At 34.6% G+C, this 23,681-nt stretch overlaps 1 protein-coding gene across 4 annotated transcripts in view; it reads left to right on the forward strand.

Annotated features, from left to right (window-relative positions):
* The window catches only part of PDE4B (phosphodiesterase 4B), a 208,318-nt gene that overhangs the window by 168,130 nt on the left and 16,507 nt on the right, over positions 1-23,681 (forward strand). For 3 of the 4 annotated variants that reach the window (XM_039362294.1, XM_039362296.1, XM_039362297.1), the window contains one exon: positions 9,705-9,817. In XM_039362294.1, the coding sequence (XP_039218228.1) occupies positions 9,705-9,817 (113 nt within the window). Of the gene's footprint in view, positions 1-9,657; positions 9,818-23,681 lie in introns of all 4 variants that reach the window. The other variant, XM_039362298.1, reaches the window with a different exon arrangement.

Consider the following 23,681-nt stretch of genomic DNA (forward strand, 5'->3'; position numbering starts at 1 on the left):
TTTAATCTCCTCTTCTAAATCTTTACGTTTCTGAGTCTGTTTCTGTCTATGCAAGTTATTCATTTTTATCAAGATACCACGCATAAAAGCTTTACTTGCATCCCACACCATTGACATTGATGTTCCCTTATTCATATTTAAATCAAAATATTCCTTTAAACATTCCTTTAATTTATGAACATTTTTTTCTTGTTTGAATAAATTCTCATTCACCCTCCAGGATCTCCTGTCTTCTTTCTCAGCAAACAGTTCCATCCATACTGGACTATGGTCAGACAATGTCCTAGGAAAAATTTTTACATTCTTCACCCTGTTGTATAAGTCTGTTGTAATCAAAAAGAAATCAATTCTTGAAAGAGATTGGTGTCTATCTGAGAAAAAGGTAAAGTCCCTTTCTTCTTGATTACGTTCACGCCAATAGTCCCTCAATTCCCAATCTTCTTTCATGTCAAAGAAGGCTTTAGGTAGTTTAGCCTGTTTAAAAAAGGTAGAAGAGCCTTTTTTGTCCTTTTGTATGTCTAAGACACCATTCCAGTCTCACATTAAAATCACAGATCTATAATCCAACAAAGTTATTTTCTGATGTAGCAACCTATAGAATTGCTCCTGTTGCTGGTTTGGTGCATACAACCCCAAAATAAGAATTTTCTTGCCATATAAACCAAGTTCAAGCATAACATATCTTCCATGAGGATCTGATTCTAACAGGGTAGCAGATAAGTTCTGTTTAACATAAATTACCACACCCCCTTTTTTCCCAGGGGGGCATGTTAGATTTATTATGCTTGTATTTTATTCAGCAGGGTAGTATTCTGTGTCCCAAATAAGTTGCTGGGTATATCAAGATTACCATGTCAAGAAATAGCTCTGTGTTTACATAAAAAGGAGGATGTCAAGAAATAGCTCTGTGTTTACATAAAAAGGAGGATTTTAGAAAGCCATTAGCCATACTTTGGGTACCCATTATAAGTCAGACATTGCTAGAGCATATCTGCTACTATTTCTGACCACTGGTCTTATCAGTTGGTGATTATGAGAAATATATTCAAGCAACGTTTAGGAACCATTGTTTTAATAGGATATAGTACATTTACAATGTCTTTTCTACCTACCTGTTATAATATTGTTGAAGGTGGTAAACAATATATAAATCAAGAGTCCAAAGGGGTACAAAAACTATCAAGTCATGTTGCAAGAAGCAGTTTGCCAAAATATTAGGCATAAATTATTTCAGTGGATAGAAATTATGTACCAGGGAGAACAGAAAAATAGCTGGACTGAGAATAGTCTTTGATTTAGCCTTGAATTATTTATTTATTTATGAGACTTATATACCGCTTTAAGTACAAGCACTCTCTAAGCGGTGTACACCAGTAAGCAATGTATATATATATTTACATTGCCCCCAACAATCTGGGTCCTCATTTTACCTACCCCAGAAGGATGGAAGGCTGAGTCAACCTTGAGCCGGTGAGATTTGAACCACTGACCTGCTGAACACAGTCAGCTAAAGTGGCCTGCAGTACTGCAGTCTAACTGCTGCGCCACCTCGGCTCTTCACTATGACTAAGTGAAGCCTTATGCTCCTCTATTCAGTATTTTGCTTCATTCCAAGGGCCAACAAGTAAATGGTGCTGCTTAGAAGAAGAGATATACTCCTGATAGACCTCTTGTCTTCCCCTGCAATTCAACACTCCACAGATACCGGTCATTTTGCAGACCAAATAGATAGCCTTAAACACCTTGTCTCTATAGGACTCTGAAGTGTATTTGTGAACATATGAAGCATATTCTCAAATTTTGCTAATTTCCTCCTTTTCTTCCCTTTCAATCAGATTTCTTTCAAATACTTTCCCAGGCACACTTAACAAATTAATCCTCCATAGAGTCTGCCTTACTTCTTGCTACCTTTCCTTTTGCATAAGAAAACCATAACGACGTTCCTCCAATCATCAGGTACAGAAGCTGTCTTCACACACACATGAAGCAAGTCAGACAGCTATTCCATAAACAAGCCATATCCATATTTTAACACCTTTTAGTTGTGTTTTCCTCCTTTTTCGACATTCTTATAGGATTTTTATCTCTTTTTTTGGACGCTAACTTTTACAGAATTTATTTTTTTCTTTTTTTGGGGGGGGATGCTAACATTTACAGAATTTATACTGCTACCATAATTTCCATACAGGTCTTTGAAATACCCTTTCCAGCATTTACTTACTTCACTTTCATCCATATTATTTCAATCCAATTCCACACATTTTGGGGAGGCTTGTTTAGCCCTTTCATTCACTTCTGAATTTTTTTTTAAAGAAATCAATGAAACCTTAATTCTTCCTTGCTCTCTAACTAACTTCTGTCTATGCACATTACACAAAATATTTCTCTCCTCCTCACTTTTTGGGCAATCGTTTTCATACATGCATTTTTTTTTCACATCCAAAGCCATTTTATCCTCACACCAAACTTCTTTTTCATACTAGTCTCAGGCATAATTGAACTTACTTTCCTGGCACTCTGCAGTTTTCTACTTTCACTGTTCTTTCACCTTTTCCTTTTCTTCACTTTTCTTGCAATTCACTGTTGAGACTAAAAAAAATGTATGCCTAATCTATACATTTTTTTAAAGCAGATAATCAGCAATATTCAATCTTATTCATTTTAGAGTCTCTGAATGGCTGAATTATTTTTGTCTGAATTCTCATTTGATTTGCAGTCATTCATTTGTGTTACCTACCAAAATAATTTCTCCCTTAGACTCTACTCATTCAGAATGTAGCACACTTATTCCAGACACATCTGATTTTTCCATTATTATTCTGGAGTGTAAATTTCACCTATCACTAGGCTGTGGATTTCTATTTTCATATATATCTACAACAATCTAGATGACACCCATTCAAATGTTTTGTCATACATTTTAGCTCTTTGATTCAGAATTGAGGCTACACCTTCATTTTCCTGCATGTATTCATTGTCTACTCAGGATTAAAAGAGTGTCTATCAATCATAACTTTGGTCAATAGAAGCTTTCATTTAATACTTTTTACTCTGAGAAGGAAAGTGTGAATTAGTCTACCATTTTTAGTTACGCCCATGCCAAGAGATAAGGATGTACTGTTCAGTTTTGGAACATTCTGTTCATGAAAGCATGATCATAATCAAAGTCCAGTTTGATCCCGTGCATGCTCAGTCTATTTTATGTAGGTTCAAATCTTGCAGCCATCATACTATTTATTTAGTCAATTTCTATAATCACCCATCTCAACCAGTGATTCTAGGTGGCTTACAGTTGAAAAACATATACTACAAATAAAGCAAAAACATTTTAAAACAATAGCAATAGCAATATTACTTAGACTTATATACTGTTCCACAGTGCTTTATAGCATTCTCTGAGCAATTTACAGTGTCAACATATTGCCCCAACCATCTGGGTCCTCATTTTACTGACCTCAGAGAAATGGAAGGCTGAGTCAACCTTGAGCCAGTCATGATCAAACTCCTGGCAGTGGACAGAGTTAGCTTGCAATACTACATTCTAACCACTGTGCCACCATGTCTCCTGACAATAAAACAACAAAATAATTTTTAAAAAAAGCTATCTAAAATAAACATACCCAGCAGCTGAGATACTTGGCATACTGTTGACTGCTTCTGCCCAATTAAGACAGAAACATACAATGTACTGAGACACACTTAGACTATACATGCCTAGCAATTGGCCAATCAAATTGACAAGAGTCGGGCACGACTAAATGGATATCATCATCATCATCAATTATTAATTACAGCCAAATACCATTCCTAAAAGTAAATCTGGGTTGTGTATAATGCTTTACACTATATTTCATTTTGCCTACAAAGCAGTATCAATGCAGAGCATTTCCTGTTCTGACGGTTATATTTTCCAGAACTGCACAAAACAAACAGTATATACTAAAACTACCCCAAATCATTAAGAAAAATTGAATGGCACCCAGCAGAAATCACAAAATGCAGGGAATGTTGTATCAAATATCATTTCATATTAAAAGAAAGAAAGAAAGAAAGAAAGAAAGAAAGAAAGAAAGAAAGAAAGAAAGAAAGAAAGAAAGAAAGAAAAAAAACTTATCTTGCAGCATGGACTGGAAGGAAATCTACATATATCTATTTCCTTAAGGAAATGATGATTTCACATATAATCATTTTATTGACTAACCATAGTTCTCCAATGCCCAGTGGAATTTTTGCAAGAATGCATGAATCAGTGAGGAAATTACCATTTGCCTGCAAATTCTATTAAGTTAGAGCATTGAGGGAAGTCCCTACCAGTCAATAAGTGCATATTTCAGGATAAAATTTTAAAGGAAGTAATTAGCTTCAGTGGACAATAATCATAGAAACAATATTACCCAATAAAAATACATTATTTTTGCATAATTCCATGTGAGAAGCAGCATCAACCAGTTCAAATGTTTGTCCTACAAAAGTCTCATAACACTTCTGAATTCTATTGATTATATATTTTTATAATATCTATGTGAAACACATCCTTGTGTAAATTTCTCCAAATTAAGGGCTGTACTATGGATTTAAATAGGATAATGGAGACTGCACTCCAAAAACAAATGAACAAATGAGGCCAGATTAAAACTGATCTTGTTATTAGAAAACAATGTGATTATAGCACATTTTAATAAGAGCTAATTATGTGAATCATATAATTTGAACAAATGTATGTAGGAATAGCATTCAAAGATAGCTAAGATAAACAGTTTAAGAAATTAGCACCCTGGTGCAGGGGCACAAAGAAACATATCCCTTCCCCTACTGTTATAGATATGTGTGATTGGGATGAAATAAAGCCGCAGTGTTATACACACATTTTCCTTTTATTGAAGAACAACAAAAGAAATAAAATATTTTTGAAAACATTTATCCTAAAACAATTAAAATAAGAGCTGCATAGCTTTCAGACTAACCTAACCTCTAATACATTCCAGGTTGATGTATTTATTTTTTGTATTTGAATGTAAGTATTATGTAATGGAAGTACAAAGTCTTAGATACACATTCACTGCCGAAAACCCAGAACTGAAGTCAGCTATTTCATATACTGTAATTTTATTTCATGTTTTGGCATGTCAAAATAATAAGATACAGTTCTTTTGCTTTGAAAGTTAAAGGAAGGGTGTTTTATACATGTTTTAATTTGGGATTATTGAATGATCACCTGAACCCTGCCCAAATGTCTGCTGTCAGCTGCTGTATATTATTTCTCTCCCTCTCTATTACGTCTCTAAATGCCAGCGTGACTTTGATGCACATGGCTAGTGCTCTGTAAAATTACAGATACATTTTTCCTTGGATTGGGCCTAACTTTGATTTAATTATGTTCTTTTGTAACAGTTATCTGTAAAGGATAGGCCACGGTTAAAGAGTAAATGATAGGAAATACTCATTTAGCCTTTTCTCATATTTATGAGAATAAGGGGCCACACAAATAACTTCTTCCCATTGAAGAATCAGTCACATCAATGAATACCCTTATTTCAGTTTTTAATTTGCGTGAAGTAAAAAACACAGTGTATGGAACAATCTGTGTGCAGGTGCTTTAAGTACAGTAATTACAGACTTTAAAAGATTGTAAGACAAAAGCTGTAAGGTAAACTGATTAGAATGAAGGCGAATAGACGTGTCGCAGGATCCAATCTGGGTCGGTCACTGGGATCAGAGGTTTTGTTTTCCAAACATTCGGACTCGTGCTGGTGCCCATCTTCCGGGAATTCTCTCTAGCAGAGTGTGAGCTGTTCTGTGTGGGGTATTTATATGGTGCCCATTGTATGTAGCTTTTTAGATATTGATTGGGGTGTGTTGATGGCTGGCTTTTAAGTTGTTAGCAGTTGTTTGCTTGTGTTGCCCAGCCCTCATCTTCTAAGTACTTGATGGGCTGGTGGTAAATCAGCACTCCTGATGATTGACGAGGTCCAGTGACCAATCCAGATTGGATCCTAAATTGATTCATTAGATTAACTACAGGATAAACTTATATAGTTAAAAAATAAGTATTCAATAAAATATAATTATATGCAGAATTATCTGACAAAAACATAAAGAAAACGAATTAAAAATTAAGAAAGAGCAACAAAAGTATATTCCTGAATAAATGGAATATAAAAGTAGCTTTACAATAGCCAGGCATTTGTCAAATCTGATTAGCTCCAGTTTGCAGCCAATACCCAGAGAATTTCCCACATTGCTGCATGGAACTTGGAAATATTATCTGTGAAGGCATTAAAGTTTGAGATTAAAGAGATATTAAATTGACCTTTGTGACCGGATAATCTGATAATGCAAGCATGGGGGAAAAAGGAGTACTGCAGGTGTCTTTAAAAAATCAGTAGGAAAATGTGTTCGGTGGTTTTGACTTGTTTGGCATTGTAGAGACACCTGATATTAGTGAAAGCGGGTCTTCCTGTAACTTCCGTCTAGTGCAGTCAAAGGGGCAGTGTTGCAAAAGCCAGCATGAAAGCCATTCTGCAGATAGAGTCTTCTAGAATAGATGTTATAAGATATGAAACTGGTATTATTATATACTTAAGACTTTCAGTACTGGGATGGGAGGGGAATTTTGGGGGAGGAGCCTCATCAAAGGCATTTTGGCATTCTGTATTCAAAATATTCAACTCCTAACCCTAGAAGAATAAATTATGGTGAGAAAAAGACGAGTATGTCATGTATCAAATAACTAGAGGTCACGTTAAATCTTTTTCTTTCATGGTTGACCAAAATTTCCCATAATTACTGGTTTGAAGTTGATTTGACCCCAGTGTGGTCAATATGGCTTCAGGTTAAAAAAATGTGTGCTTTCATAGGGTTGGGATTATAAAATAGGATCAGAAGCTAAGCCTTTACTATAGTAGACTTTTGAGTGTTGAACGTGAAACCACTACTATAAAAAGAATATTGGAAATACATGTCATAGAACCCCTGGTTTTGTAAGAGGTCGTTTCTCAGAATAGCCAAATTTCCTCTTGTGCATTTTATAAGGAATGTTTAAGTGAAAAAGTTAAGGTTTAAAAGAACATCCTCTTTTCCAGACTAAGATGCCTAATATTTTCAGGAAACACTACTGGACTCTAACTTTACTTCCCCAGAAGATTGCAGTAAGAGTCAACAGTAATTTACCTGAGACTAGGACAGTGGTTCTCAACCTGTGGGTCGGGACCCCATTTGGGGTCGAACGATCATTTAATGGGGGTCGCCAAACAACGCAGTCCGCCATTTTTTCCCCCTTTTCCTTAGCTGTGCTACTCCCTTTTATTCTATTAGCTTTTGAAAGCCAATAGAATAGACTCTCTTGAATAGAGTCTAATTCTATTGGCTTTCAAAAGCCAATAGGAATTGTCCAGGCTGTCTCTGCCCTGCTGAGCTCGCCAAAAGTCCCATTCTGCAAACAGTGCTGCACCAGTTGAGTAGTCCTCGACTTACGACCAGTTGAGTAGTCCTCGACTTACGACCAGTTGGGGGTCGCGGCATTAAAAAGGTTGAGAACCACTGGACTAGGAGCATATTTTTAGTCCTTTCTAGACTTTTAGCCTGCATATAGTTGATTAGCTATCTGATTGAAAAGAAAGTGTAGTAAAGATGAGAGTATATTGGATATTATCACTTTTTTTTATTACAAGGGAGTCAGTGAAGAAGCTGGACCAAGAATGGGGAGATCCAGGTTCAAATCCATTCTTATCTATGAAACTCCCTGAGTTATTTAGGGCCAATCATTCTCTTTCAGCATAACCTATCTCACAGGGTTCTGGGGATATAATAGAAACCCCATATAAATTAGCTTCTGCTCTTGGATGAAGAGCAAGTTACAAATCCAGCAAATTTACAAAATAAACTTATTAAAAAAAGTCATATTAAAGACTGTAAAGAGTTGCAAATATTCCCAACCAAACCTGCTAAAAACAGAGATCACAAACATGTGATTTCAGCCAAATGTACTTATAACCCTCCTGGAGACACTAATAGCAATTAACATAACTGAAGATGAGCAAACTTATGTGTGTCTTCTCCCAATACACTTGTAATACTTGCATATGAAGGTTTAACAGCTCCAGGAGATGCCAGTTATAAGTATGCATGTGTTCAAATAATATAGGTGTGCAAAAGAAGAATTTTATTCTTACATAAAGAATTTCTTAAAATAAATTCTTAAAAATGCCAACTCTACAGAGAGTCCTATCATTTAATACAATACTAGTAGAATGTATTTTGGGCATTAGCATCATATAGCCTCATTGTTAGGACTGCTGGTCCTAGGGGTACATGAAGTTCCACATCTTAAAGAAGAATAAGGAATATTCTGGCCTTATAACCCAGACAATCTAAAATCCAGGCATTTATACAATAAATCTATCCTATTGCTGTTCTTATCAACAGGCATTCTTCTAGTTGTACCATATTTGTAGATGTTCATTTGGCACTAATCAAAAAAAGGTATTTTTTTCTATTTTGGCACCTTTCTGTAGGATAGCCTCTTACTAGACATAAGATATTACCAATTTTATTTGCATTATCGGTATATGCTAAACATTTTTATTTATCTTTACATTTGATTGATGGTACTACTCCATTATGAATAACCACTGATTTATATTTTAATATTTTAAACTATGTATAATGCAATTTGTAATGTTGAACAATGCCTGAAGATGCGTTGCATGGCAGAGGAAGTATATTTGGGATTTTATAGCTTTCCCAAGTTCTCAAGCAATTTCTATAAACATTTCATCCAAAAGGGTTTTGGTAATAAATCTGAGCTTTCAGTCCTAAAGTTAAGACTACAACTTTAGAAAATCTTTTGAAAAATTCTTTTTTCAAAAGAACAACTGACAGAAAGAGCAAATGTTTTGGAAATCCCTTTCAGAAATTCAATTTAAAATTCCTTTATGACTTCGGCATGAATAAAATGGAAATTTAACAATTTTAAAAAAGCAATACTTTCTATTTGTTTCCTAATTGATACGTCAAAACTTTAATGAACTAAACCTTAATTAACGGGGCGGGTGGGTTGTAGCACACTCATGAAAATACTCTGAAACAGATCATCAAACTTGAACAAGTTTAGAAACTTGAACAAATTTATTATGAATTATTTCTGCATTTCTTTTTTCAAAAAAATCTGAATCTGTTTCCTAACAGGGAAAAAAAACGAGTTACACTGATTGCCTAATCTCCCTTGATGATATTTTAAATGTCTTATAAAAATGTCATCACTTTAATAGTAGAAATGGTGAGATGAGTAATGTTTAAGTGGAAAAGGAAAAAAAAAACCTTTCTTTTCCTCTGCTGTTCTGTGAGTTCACACATATGCAGATGAGTCTGTCAGAGAGTATCCCTCCTCCTACACCACTTTGTAGAGGAAGTTTGTTGATATATTACTGAAACTGATTCTTCAAAGCTTGCAAGGACAAAAAAGAAAGCAAGAAACACACACACACACACACACACACCCCACAAAACCACAACGACCATTCAAAGGCTTGGACATGCATTGATTTGTTCTACTAGAGAGTGGAACAGCAGCCTGAAGAACTAACTTATGATGAAAGAGCACTGCAGTCCCTATAGCAGTGTCGGACCAAGTCGGATCAGCAATTCCACAATGGAAAGCCTGCCATCACTCCAGCCTAACTACATGTCTATGTGTTTATTTGCAGAAGAATCTTATCAAAAATTAGCAATGGAAACTTTGGAGGAATTGGACTGGTGTTTAGACCAACTTGAAACTATTCAGACCTATCGATCTGTTAGTGAGATGGCATCCAATAAGGTAAGAGAAAAATTACATGCAAACAAATGTATTTTAAGAACAAAGTGAAAAGTTATGCATTTTTCTGTCTTCCTTTGTTACGTCAGGTTACTGACCTATTGTAAAAAATTAAAGCAATATAAATAAATTAGTCAAAGCTTTCAAAATCCTTACCAGAATACTGGTAATTGTAGTTTTGTATTCTATTGTAGTTAATCAGTGTTATAGAATTAAATATAACATGTGCTATTATCAATAAAAAAGCAATTTAGAAAGTTGGAAAACAAATTCTAGCATATAACTGAAATGCCAAAAGTAATTCTAGAAATATTCTAACATTATTTGTACAATGTATACCAGCAGTAGCAATCATCAGCAAATCAACTGAAAAAAATGATATAGATAAGAAGTACAATTATCCTTATGAATTTTTTGTAAGGTTTTTTTTCCCCTTCAGTAAATTAAATTGCTTACAATGGTGCGAGTTTCCACCTACCATCTATAGTTAGCATGGATTGCATATGTGGGGCTTGTTTTAATTTTAGTTATAGAGTGTATGTATATTTTTGCATGTGGTTGCAATTCATAGAAATACTGTTTCATCAGTAGAAATATTTCTAAACTGTGTAAGGAGAAGTTGAGAAGTTGATTGGTAGACTTGAGTTACCTAAAATATTTGATTCTTATTATAATTTAGTATTGTGTACGTGTTTGCATTCTAAAGTGTTTATTTTATTTCTAAAGACAAATACATTTACCTCTTTTCCATGTACTTAATATCTAAAAGTTGGATATTATTTAAAATTGAAACTCCTTAGTTGGCTAGCAGCCAAACGTTTGGGTAACAAAAGGCCAATGTATTCCCTAATGGCATGGGTATCACCTCAACAATAATCTCAGGCATTTTTTGAGAGAAAACATGGCTTGTGTCTGACTGAAGAGCTTAACAATTTTTCCCCCAGTGTTAAAGCAAAGACTTCACACACTAGTTTGATCAGTGAACAACATATATAACTTTCTTCAAAGGCTTTCAACTGAAGGCAAGAAAACAACCCCCCCCCCAATTTACTTACAATCTATTGTTAACTCTCCTTTATCAGTCTCATCCAAAGTGTGCATTCATATATATTTATAAGTATAGTCTAGAAGTCATTTACAATGGCCACTATACAGTAGGATGGTCACTAGGATGGAGCCTTATGCACATATTGTGCAATTTGTTTCTATTATTAAGTAAAGAATAATCAACTTCAATGAGATTATGATGATATGACTGTTTTCCATAGGAAAAAAGCTATACAAACAAATAGTATATCAATTTTTGAGCACAAATAAAATTAAAAATAGAAATTTAAAGAAGCCCATATAAATATAAATTGCATAGTCCCAATTTTACTTCTCTTAGCTCTTATCTAAGATCTTAGATCCTACATATATACTGTATATGAAGTGAGATTACATTGTCCTCATTTTGTCTCTACTTTGTCATATTTATTATGTGTTGCAATTTTTGAAAAATAATTTGAAATTGTAATGCTTACAGCTGAAAACAAAGAGCAAATTTAACTTTTCAGAACCTAAGAAGCCTTTTGAAATATGTTGAGTTATTGTCAAATTTCCCACATCTGTGAAGTATCTGAATAATCTGTCTTCCTTCCGTCAAAGACTTCTGCATAGAAATTTGCTAATTGCAAAACAATCAAATGTTTTGAAAACAGGATGTTTCTAGCTCCCCATAGTAAAGAGCAGAAAAACAGAAGAGAAAGGAAGGCAGCAAGTAGATTCCGCAGGATTCCAAGTGTGAGGGCTGTAAAAACAGTGACCTATCTTCCTGACCTCTGCTATTGCTAAGTTCCTGGCTCCGTGCCACTGAAGCCCAAACTACGTCATTTCAGAATGATAGTGGGCATGGCACAGCTGTTGTAAGTGTGACTCGAATTTCCTGTCTCCTTCCTGACAGACGTAGTTTTAAAAGTACAGCATTGCAAAAACAGGAGACAACAGAGGAAAGATTGGTTTTGAATCGCTTTTCAGAATTGCTTCCCATAAGATGATTCTTGATATTGATAAAAGCCAAGAGACCCTACGTGAAAATATTCAGGTTTTTTCTTTCTTTCAGTAAACAAACTGGAAATGTTTAAGTAAAACAATCACTTAGAAATATAAGGAATTTATTCTCTGCTATTCAGGAGGAGAGAGGTTCAGTGAAACTTTTTTAAAAAAATGTGAAGATGCAAAAAAAGCAAACACTCTCAGCGACCACTCCCTCATACAGCACATCAATACCTGTGGTTTGGCATATATGTTTTATTAAAATGATAAACAAATCTTTTCAGTTCTATTCAATCACATGATATCAATTAGAATATTCACTGCTGCTAGCCCTACAGTTTCATTATGTTTTTCTTATGTAGTTTCTGTACTGCAAAAGTTTCCAATCTCTAATTTGAATTAACGTTCATTATGCTCATTTCTGAGTCCTATCCACAATCTTAGTCATCTATTACCATAGGTATAGATCAAATAATAATAATAATAAGTTATTGTATTCATTGGACAGATGAGTCTGCATTTGATATAATTGGGGTCTCTCTAAAAGCAGACAAAGATTGAGTGCATCCTCATAAGATTATAGGTATTTCTAGATAATTAGTAAGCAATAATCTATATGATCACTGTATTAAGGAATAATAATTGGTGTTTGTGACTTGCAACTTTGTGAATATTATACAGCATGGCCTCTTAAATAGACAAAAAATGGATCAAATATTCCCAACATGTTCATCTGTCTGCTAGTATGAAGGGTTTGTAATCCCATGTTTCAAAATGACTTTATATACAATTGAGATTAGTGGATTTAAAATATTATGTTCCTGTTAAATATTTTTGTTATAAAATTAGGACCTCAATTTGCCAAAGCAGCATATTTTTAGTTCTCCTGGACAATTTTTTTATAAAATGTTGAAGGCTTTAATATCAATTTGCTTTTACCTAGGTAATTATATTGTATATTATGTTTATGACTGAAGAATATACCAAGCTTCTTTTTCCACATTTGAGTCTAGCTATTTTATATTTGGCCTTACTGATGTAAGGGGAGCAGGAGCATACACTGACTTGGACAGGCTGAGATTTTTAGAGTCACTCAAATGACCCCAAGGGAGATGCATCCCTCCATCACGTAGGCAGTTTTTGAAATGTCTCATTATACCTCCTCTCCTTTGTTAGCAATGTCACATACTAGACCATTATCCTCCTTATCTGTAAACTAAAATCTATTGATGTATACAAAACTTTCACTACACTCCTTCTAAAGGGTTTTCAGGCACATAGGACACTCACGTCTTGGTTTTAGGAGGCTAAATAAACTAAACATGAGTACTCTAATGTAAACTTTGGAGGTAATTCCTGGCGGTTTGCCCCTTGCCTATGTGCTTCATTGCACAATGTCCATATTGAGAAATGGGGGGGGACCTGATGCGAGGACTGCCAGCACTGAATCCTGCTCACTTGGTACGTGATGTTTTGCTTAAGGTGTGCAAGCTGTTCTTGCTTTTGAGTTTACTGTAATTTCCTTTGTTTAATCTGCATTACAAAACAGTCATACTTCTCTAAAAGATTTACTTGGATTAACTGCTGACAGTCAACTAGAAAACCTTCTTTGTTTCTTAAAAGAGGGCTTTAACAGCTGTGAATCATAGAATTCTTTGGGATTCCCTTTTGTTGATTGCCATTTGTCCTTAGGAACTGTGGCCTAAGTGAAGTAATGTTTCTAGAGAAGAAAGACTAATAAGCCATAAGAGTTGTCTCAGAATTACCACCACCCCCGTTTTATAAAAATTATAATAAACATATGATAAATCTCAAGTGAACTTGAGCTAGAAAATTTAATGTTTGCAAGTATGAAGTTGCTCAAAAATAATTATTTAATTTAATTAATTTTAAATTTAATGTTACACTATAAAGACTTGTTTCATACTGAGTCCAAGGAACTTCAGAACCTCTGAATCTCATCACTTAGTTTTCAGGTGGAATAAGAAACCATCTTGTTTCTTATTCAAAGAGGTGAATTGTGCAAATATGTGGATCTCTTTGAGGTTGTGTTTCTCAGTCTCAGCATCTTTACAATGTGTAGTCTAGAACTCTCACAATTCCCCAAACCAATCAGAAAAACATTGATTTAAAGTACTGAATACAATCGTAACAATTGGAATGATTAAATGACTGTATGCTACTAAAAACAAACTAAAGAAGTGTCAGAAAGAAGAATGGCTAATATTTCATTAGTTGCTAATGTAGCTCATTCTGACATTTGCTGGATTCAATAGATATATACTGTATATTAAAGAAATAGAGCATTTTTATAGAATCCATGACTTTTGCTTTACTGTTTATAAATGTATAGGGCCAAAGACCTTTATTACTGGGCTTTATTCTTTATGCATAAAGTTCTTAGATCTCATCAAACGGTGTCCCTTCAATTTGCTGGTTTTGGCCTTATCCTTAAGAGCTTTACCCTTTTTATCACTGGATACCTTTCAAAATATTCTTTTCATGTGTCACTTACCAAAATGGAACTCCCCTAACTTCACTTTCACAACCCACTGCAGTTGTTCACTTTTAATATCCTAGAAGGTGGATGATGGAGGATGTCTACCATCACTCTGCAAAATAATGGTTGCCCTGATAAAATGTATACATAGCCTACAAGTTGCTAGTTGGTTATTCTAAGCTGTTTTCTGAAAGACAGAACAACCACTAAACAAGTCTTTGAAATAGGATGCAGAAAGATCAAATTGTGCCATAAAATTTCCTCTAGCCAACCAAACTCAGGGCTTCTCTCGAAGGGTGTTGTACATTAGCACAATAAACATGGAACAGCACAGTCAAGAAAGTCAGAATGCAGAAGCTTCTGGAATGGATATGGTTGAATAGATTAACCATTTGCATTCTTGCCCAATGTGTTTAGATGTGATTGCTCCTCTTCACAAATAGGTTGAAAGAATTTTGTCACATCATGTCATTTTTTTAATAGATAACCCCATGTTTAATATTACACTTTTGTTTGTCTGCATTTAAAGTACCATATTTTCAGTTGGTCAATGTTTCCACATGATGGGTGTGTATGTGTTAAAGTTGGTTTTAATAGGTGGGAGCACCTGGTTGATTTTTCCTGGCCAGAAACCTAAGCAGATTTAGACATGGTAGATGGGAAACCCAGAGGGAATCCCAGGACTATGGGTCAGACTGGAAAGCAAACAAAAAAAAATATCTCAGAAGACGGCAATAGCAAACTCCTCTCTTGTTGTCAAGAAAACTAAATGGATATTATCCATAAAGTACACAAGAATCAAGCTTGATTCAGAGGAGACTTGTTTTTCATGATATATGAATAGAACAATTCAGGACAACAGAAAGAGCAAAATATTATGTGAGCTAAGAAGTAACTAGTTGGGGAACAGATGATTTAATTATTATGGTCCATTATTTGTCTTCCTTTGTATAAAATGTACACTTACTGATTGTCGGAAAACTATCTGAAAAATATTAGCAACAGAAGAAACATTTTTGGCCCTTGTTGCCAAAATGATTTTTTCAGAGGAGAGGGAAGGATTATTTGTTAGATTGGAAGGTGATATTCAAGGAAATGTGTGCCTTTAAAATATTTCTGGTCTTGTGCCAGAATTCAGTAATGTGCATTCGTGCATAACGTCTCTCTAACTCTGTACTATTTATTATCCTTTGTTTAAACTGGATTATAAGGCCAAATAAAGCATTTAGTAGAACTAAGATTTCTCAAACATACCATCAGCCTATGCCAATTTCTCCCACACGTTTTCCTACCTTGTTTCCACATCATATGAATCTTCATACAGGTCTTTGTACCTGTATCTCTTTTAATAAGACATATATTTAAAAGCAGGTGCTAAATTAAAAGAGTGCTCTCTTTGTTTATAGAGAAGCAAACTCATCATGGAAAAGAGAGGTTTATTCTGATAGGATTCCTAATGCTATTACACATGACATTGGCCCAAACATCCATACAATATAGTAAATTCTATCTAAAGATATTATACTTTTCTTCTAAATCAATAATGGAAAAAAAATGTCTAGAACTAAAATAGGTTGCATGTAACTACATGCTATTTTGTTAAAATGGCATGAAACAAAGCATCAGTATATTCATTTTGGTACTCTACTTTAATCTCTTTTGCATGATATAATACTTTTTTTACCCCAGAATTAACCATAAAGGAGGAGGTTAGGGAAATAACTTTTGCTCCTTTTCTTTTAAATGTCTTACTGCCTAAAATTAATCTAATAAACCCTAATATCTTGTTCTAGCTCCTGGAAATTATTATAAGAGAAAATGTATCTTATTTTAATTTAGTTTATGATGATAAATTCAAAAAGTTAAATAAGTTCAAGAGACTACAGAAATACATCTACCTGCATATTATTTTCATAATGACAAAACAAAAGACATGTGTTGCTGATAATGGCTAAACATTAGACATAAGACCAAGAGAAGTAAATTAAAATAATTTTTAAAAGTTTAACTCTCACTGAAATCAGTAAGGCTTCATCTTGACTGGAACATATCCAAAAGCTGGTACAAAATGGGCGTCCTGTTTTTATTTCACAACTGTTTGCACTATCTTGATATTCAGGAAACAAGCATTCTGCCCAAAATTATAACTATAACATAAATAGTTAATCATGTAAGCTCGTAAGAGCTTTTCCTTCCAGTCTTGTGCTTACATAAGAAATAAAAGAATTACTGCAATGTTTTCAAAGAGAAACACAATATTTAGATTTCTGCATTCAATTCTCACCCAGAAATCTGGCTAATTAAATATGTATTTACTTATTTTCTAAAAAGGGAATAACCAGAATATTATTACTATCCATTACTTTCTGAGAGGTCTTGAATCATCATCATAAGCTAGTTTTAAACCATGGACCAAATGTGGCTTATTCATCCTAACTCGTTTGGAAGCAATTAACCATAATTCAAGCATACATATAATGGGAAGCTCTTGTGAACTACAGATTTGCAGATAGTTTCCATATCTGTGGAAAAGAAAAAAATGAGAACAAAGAGCTTTTGAATAAATAAAGCTGCTTATGAATGTTCTGGTTTTGTTAGGATAGTATTTTCTTAATTTATTACATGTGAACATGGACCAGTACAAAAAATGGAAACACCAGAACAGAGACTACGGTATGTACATTACATACATTTTCATTTTCATATGGGCAATCACATCTATTTCATCTGTAGATCCACTCATGCTATAAACTACACTAATAGTATTTTTCTTTGTTAAATTTATATATTATCTTTTGTCTAAGAGTTTAGAACAGAGGAGACTGTCAGTCTCTCTATCTGTTGTTCTTATAAACACCACCTTCTATGAAGTTGGTTGGGGTGGCTGTTAAGTGGCTTCCCTGGAGGAGCCTGGACTTACTGACACTTCACGGAAAACTGGAAAATCTTTACTTAAACCTTCTGCTGCGAATGTCTCCAATCCAAGACATATTTTCTGTTTTGCAAGTTATTTTGATGCAATTGCAAGTCATTGAATAGGGCTTGACAAACCTGTACTGAAAAGGGGAAAGTACTATTTTGAAATAAATGTGTACTGTGTAAATAGGTATTGGCTTTTGTCTGTAAAGAAAGGCTGCAATCAGTGGTGCAGTAGGACTTATTTAATAGAGAAAATCTTCAAATTGAGATTAGCTCCTGGTGAGATATCCATGCATAGAATATCTTTAGATCTGCAGCCACACTGAACAAATATCATGATATTTTTAACAATCTGCGCTTTTAAGAATATTTATTTTCTTTGAAGATTTTAAAGCTAATGTTAATGGAATGTACCCAGTAAATAAAATCTGGATATATTTTTACACAAATGAAGCCTTACCTAACTTTAAATGGGATTTTGTTCAAAACAAATTCAAGAAATATTTTCAGATGTAAATTAATTTATTCTAGATGAAATAATAATTAGATTGTAATTACATGAGGTTAGAAGGAGGAAAAGGACATTGAAACTAATCAACAGTTGTAATTTTATACTTTCTATAAGGAGATTAGGCAAATATGATTTCAATTGTTGTTATTAGAATTTTGCTATTTGAATTTTTAAAACCCAGTACCATTAGTATGGGTACTTTTCCCATACTAATCAACTACACCAAGTATATAGTGAATCTTTCTCTTTCATTCATAAATTCCTGAATTAGTTTGGCAAACATCTTTGCCCCTGAGAATGTTTAGACATAACAGAAGCAGCCAAGTTTAATTTGTTCGAAAAAACCCCAAAACCATCTGGAAACTGGATTACAGGGGATATACACTCTTTATAAGCCAGGGAAGGAATATAAATTTCTAGAAATGCTTCCAAACAACAGATACTAGTTTAAGATTATGAAGAGATGTCCTTCCTTTTATTTGGAGAATCATGTTGGGTGGATTTTTTTACATCTGAACCAATTATTTCTCTCACACATGTGGAAAAATGAGCAAGAGAGGGGATAGGCATGATACAAACTCCATCACTTACATCCCTACATGCAGTGTACAACAGAAGTATAGAAGGGCAAAGTTTTTGATGTTTTAATATACATTGTATCATTTTAGCATCATGTTAGGAAATAATACCTATAGTGGATAAGAATATATTATATATTGCTTGGAATCTTTTAAAAACACCACGATGCAATTGTTTATAAATAATTTATTTCAGTTTACAGTATTCACTCATTATCAAAATGTCAGTTTGAATCATAAAAATGCACATCAGTTCTTTCCTATAAAATTACTTTCCCCAAATGGCTGCTTCCTTGACATATTGTATCTGTACCTTTAATCATTCCTAGCAAGTTACTGACTGTGCTGGCTGAATTTAATGAAAGTTGTAGTCTATCATGTGTTGATGTCATTAGCTTGGAGAAGGCAAAATCATCAACAAGGCTACGAAAATGAAAAATGAACCTTTACCTATCGTAGCTATAGTGTAAATCTAAAATAGTAACACCCAAAGATTTGAAAGTAAAAAATTGTCACAATGTTTTTAAAACAACCAAAGCAAGGCCCCCATCAGAGTCACTGTTACAATAGGCAGATCAATTTGCTGAATAACGCGATATCAGACAAACTTAATCAGGTCATCGTTATTTTATAGTAGTTTCAAAACGTGTATAACAGGAAACTGACGCAACTAGAATCTGTTTTACACAGCTTTATGTATACTTCGACCATTGTTTTAAGATTTTAGAATTTTAGATTGTCTAATTAGATGTGAAACATGATGTGTAATCTTGCAGTACATCTTACTGTATATGTGCAGCATTGCTAATTAAAAATATAAAATGTTATTTGATTTTCAATGAAGAATAAATATCATTCAAACCTGCATATTCTTTTAAATGTATGGTGCTGCATTATGAGTCAAGGCAAACTACTCAATCCAAAGTATTTATTTTCTTTGCTTTATTATCAATTTTACAAATGGATACATTTCAGAGTATTCATGGATTTATGTGACAAAAAGACATTGTTCAATGTATAGGCATTTATTAGGATTAACACCTGATAATCAAAAATAGAGTTTTGGATAATTTGTAGCCCAGTATTTATCCCTGTAACTGTCAATTGTTTTTTTTCTATGCCACAGAACTATATAATGCCATGAAATATGGTTCTTTCCTGACAAAAATCACTGGAAACAGAAATTATTTATCTAAAATGTTTGTATACCACTTCACATTAAATAAAGTTTAAATAGTTTTGTAAATTAAATTATTGATAAAAATAGGCATTAAGCATAGTATAAAATGTACAAAATAAACAATATATTAATACACAGTAGCAGGGAAGGTAAATATCTATTACTACAGCAATAATTACTAGGCAAGAAAGAATAAAATGAAACTGCATTTGCATGCTTTACAAAAATATAACTAAACCAATGCCAGACATTCCTTATGGAACACAGCCTTTCAAAAGGAGGCAACTACCACTGCTCAGCAGACTCCTGTGAATCTGTGAGAATGGCTAGAACAGGTGCCCCCCAAAGATTCTCTTAAAATATGGTCGGGAATATAGTGGAAGTTGTTCCTTCAAATACTGTGGCACAAGCTGAAAACATTTACCTACATGATGAAAACGATGGAATCATGTGTTCAATTAAGGTCTTGTCTGAATTCAATGAGAACCGTAAGCTGCTTTCCTTTGGATTGGTTTTCCTTTGAATTGCTACAGCCTGAAGGAACCTATTATTGTCAGGCTCAGTGTCAAGATAAGAATCTTTACTGCATACTAAAACCACTAAAACAGTTAAAATGTTTTCTTTCAGCCTGAAGATGCAATTCCCAGCCTTATATTCACTATAGCTTAATTCCAGACCTTATTACTCTCACTCACATTGTTTAATAGTCTTTTCAGGCTGCAATTCTTGATTTTAAAGCTGGATGTGGCTATAACTCGCATCTCTACTCTGAGAAATTCAAGGTCTCAACTCTCACTATTATGACTACAGCAAATCAATGAGTATTAAATGAACATCCATGCTGTTTTCATAGAAAATTTTGTGCCAATTTTTATTATTTAGGTAGGTAGCCAAGTTCTCAAAAAATGAATAAAAGTTTTAACCTAAATCTCTTCTTAATAATTTCAGTCTGTTTTTCAGATTTATATCTCAGCGTTTTATTTGGCAATTACAAGTATGAAACTAAATATATTAGGCTGCGTTTTGCTCCAATTTTCTGGGATACTTTAAGATTTGCCTATACTCTAGTCCTATCGGTTCTTTGATGTGAGTCTTAAATGAGATTCATCAGCTGAAAATTATTCTCCCATGTGCCCACACGGCTAGGATTTCTGACCTTCACATTGAGCATCATTTACACCTTTTCCTGTCTATATCTTATGACATTTTCGGCAGTAAACCTCCATGAGCTAGAGGAGAGTGACGCAGATCAAAGTTATCTGTGTTCTTGTGACTGCTTCTATAGTATCTCCTTTGAAGCAGAAATTCAAGCAGGCAATTCCAAAGGTTCCTATTCAGTTTATCTATCATTGTAGGCAACTGTACATTTAGCATTTAACTTGCTAGAGGAAATATTTTATAAGCATAATGCAATTTATATTTCAAAGCCTCACAGTTATATGTAGCTGTTATATAAATACAGTGACTGTGCCTGGCTTTTAGTATTTTAAATGTTGGTTACAGGTGTACTTAAAATTCAAAGCATTCCATATTCAATATTTAAGACATAAATAAAAACAGAAACATTATTAACATAGTACACTATTAGCATAAGGTAGCCATGGTAGCTGCTTCAGAGAGATGTTTTATCAGAAAGCATGGATCATAGCAGAGTTAATAGGAATAATAACCCAAGGGTACTAAACATTATATGTTCTTCTAAATCATATCCTGACATCTTGCTTTTTTCTGACAAATCATAGATAGGCTGCATGTTCTAGGATTATTTATTCATTCATGAATTTTGAGGCCACCTAACTCCCGAAATGTTACGTCATTAGCAATGTATCAACTACTCCTATTAGCAAGGCAATTTTTGTATTGAAATATTTATTGTTTCAATTTTCCAACTATTGAAGAGTATGTAATTAGTCTACAATATAATATTATCTTTATATGCCAGAATAAAATGAGATAAGCATTAGATGGAGGGTGCTGAAGAGTTTGTTCTGATCAGATGGCTACAGTCACTTGAATTTGCAGTCTCTGATAGATATTTCTGAGATCAAAATATGTCCTGGTTTTTGACCAGTTGTTTATAGAAGCTCCATAAAAACTAAAAGCAGTATTAAATCTGACAGGCCCCTATTTAGTTCTGTGACTATGATAAAGCATCACCAACTTTTATGTGTTATTATTCATTGGAATCATGTTTCTAATGTTTAGGAAGAAGCAAACTTTCAAATAATTTGATGAGTGATCATACTTACTTACAGTGTGGGGCAGACATGTCAAACTCGCGACGTCATGTGACATCGTGTGACGTATCGGGACTGTTTTGCCTGGCAGTGGGGTGGGCGCGGCTTCCGTGTGATGCGTCCGGCCCGCGGGCCAGCAGTTTGACACCCCTGGTGTAGGGTTTTTTTTATCAGGTTCCTGTAAGATAACACTAACAATTTTAGATATATATGAACTATCTCATACTATGATGAATTTTTAAAAAACTCAAGCATCCTAAGTACCTTTTCAAATTTTAGAAATCAACATTTAGCAAATTGGAATAGGACACAGGTTGGCAACCTGCGGCTCCGGAGCCGCATGCGGCTCTTTGAGCCTTCCCCTGTGGCTCCCAGCCTCTTCTGCCATTTGCAGAGAGAGACAGAGACAGAGAGAGGCACTTGTGCTTCCCTGCTTCTCTGTCTCTCTCTGTCTCTGTGTTTATGTGTGTGTTTGTGTGTGTGTGTGTGTGTGTGTGTGTAAAAGAGAATGGACTCACTGTGTTCTCCGACAAGCTGAAAATCTTTTTGGGCATGGCTCATCCCTTTGCTGCGTCTCTGCAGGAAGCAGGAAGCAGGAAGGGCAGGAGAGAGCTAGCTAGCCCAGCTATGCTGACTCAGGAATTCTGGGAATTGAAGTCCATGAGTCATAAAAGAGCCGAGGTTGCCTACCTCTGAGCTTGTTGGAGAACAGCTTGAAGCCAGCTTGCCAGATGAGCAGAAGATCGGAGAGAGGGAGGGGGGAGAAAGAGAGAGAGAGGGGGGGGGAAAGAGAGAGAGAGAGAAAAGAGAGAGAAAGAGAATGGGGGAAGAGGACTGGCAGACCAAGGGCGGAGAGAGAGGGAGGGAGAGAGAGACAGAGAGAGAGAGACCCTTTTGATATCTAAAATGAAGATAACACTGCATATATCCTTTTTTACCATTATGAGATATATATATATGTGTGTGTGTGTGTGTATATATGTATATATATGTGTGTGTGTGTATGTATGTATGTATATATGTATATATATAAGGTAAAAAAGGATATATGCAGTGTTATCTTCCTTTTAGATATCGAAAGGGTTTTGCGGCTCCCAGTGTTTTGTTTTTGGTGGGAAACGGGTCCAAATGGCTCTTTGAGTGTTTTGGGTTGCCTACCCCTGGAATAGGATATTCTCACTTTATAATAGACAATTTGGGTACAGCTTGCATGCTATTCATATAACTCTTGACAACAATTTATAGATATCTGCATGTACTGGTTTCTTATTGGTTTTGAAGACAAGGTGCTGGTTGTTTTGCACATCTACCTTAACAGTGGCTAAAACATCTGCATCTTATTTCTAATTTTTGATGGTAAGCACTAATTTTAAAAAGAGGAAGAATATTTGCTGTATTTTTTAATAATCTGCTCTGCCTTCTCTCTGTCATGGATTGGATAACAGGAGAGCCTTAGAATGAGAAAGGCAATAAAGATATTGGGCTTGCCAAAAGTCCTTGCTTCAAAGAGCCACTCTCATTCCAGACTATAAAAGCTACAGGAAATTGAGCACAACTTTTACAAAATGGTTAGAATCCTTTCAGCCCTTCATTTATGATAACTTTGTTGTTACTGAAAGTTGAAGTTTCATGGCACAGAGATGGATAATATAAAAATAAGCAGGGAGGAGGCCAGGCTTATTCCACAGAAGCAGCAGGCGTACAGTTGCTATCACGCTGCTGCTGCCCTATCACTTGATCTCCCTGAGGTATTCATTCCATTGATTTCTGAAAGGGGAAAGGCATGCTGTTGGGAAAGGCAATGATGCAAGAAATGGGGCTCATCTGTGGCTATGGCTAAAAGGCTAGTCTAAAAGCAATTAAGGTAGCAGCTGAATAAGGGGACATTAAACACATTCAGGACACAGA

The sequence above is a fragment of the Crotalus tigris genome, unplaced genomic scaffold, assembly GCF_016545835.1.
Source record: "Crotalus tigris isolate CLP2741 ecotype Arizona unplaced genomic scaffold, ASM1654583v1 scf7180000019417.274577, whole genome shotgun sequence".
NCBI lineage: Eukaryota > Metazoa > Chordata > Lepidosauria > Squamata > Viperidae > Crotalus > Crotalus tigris.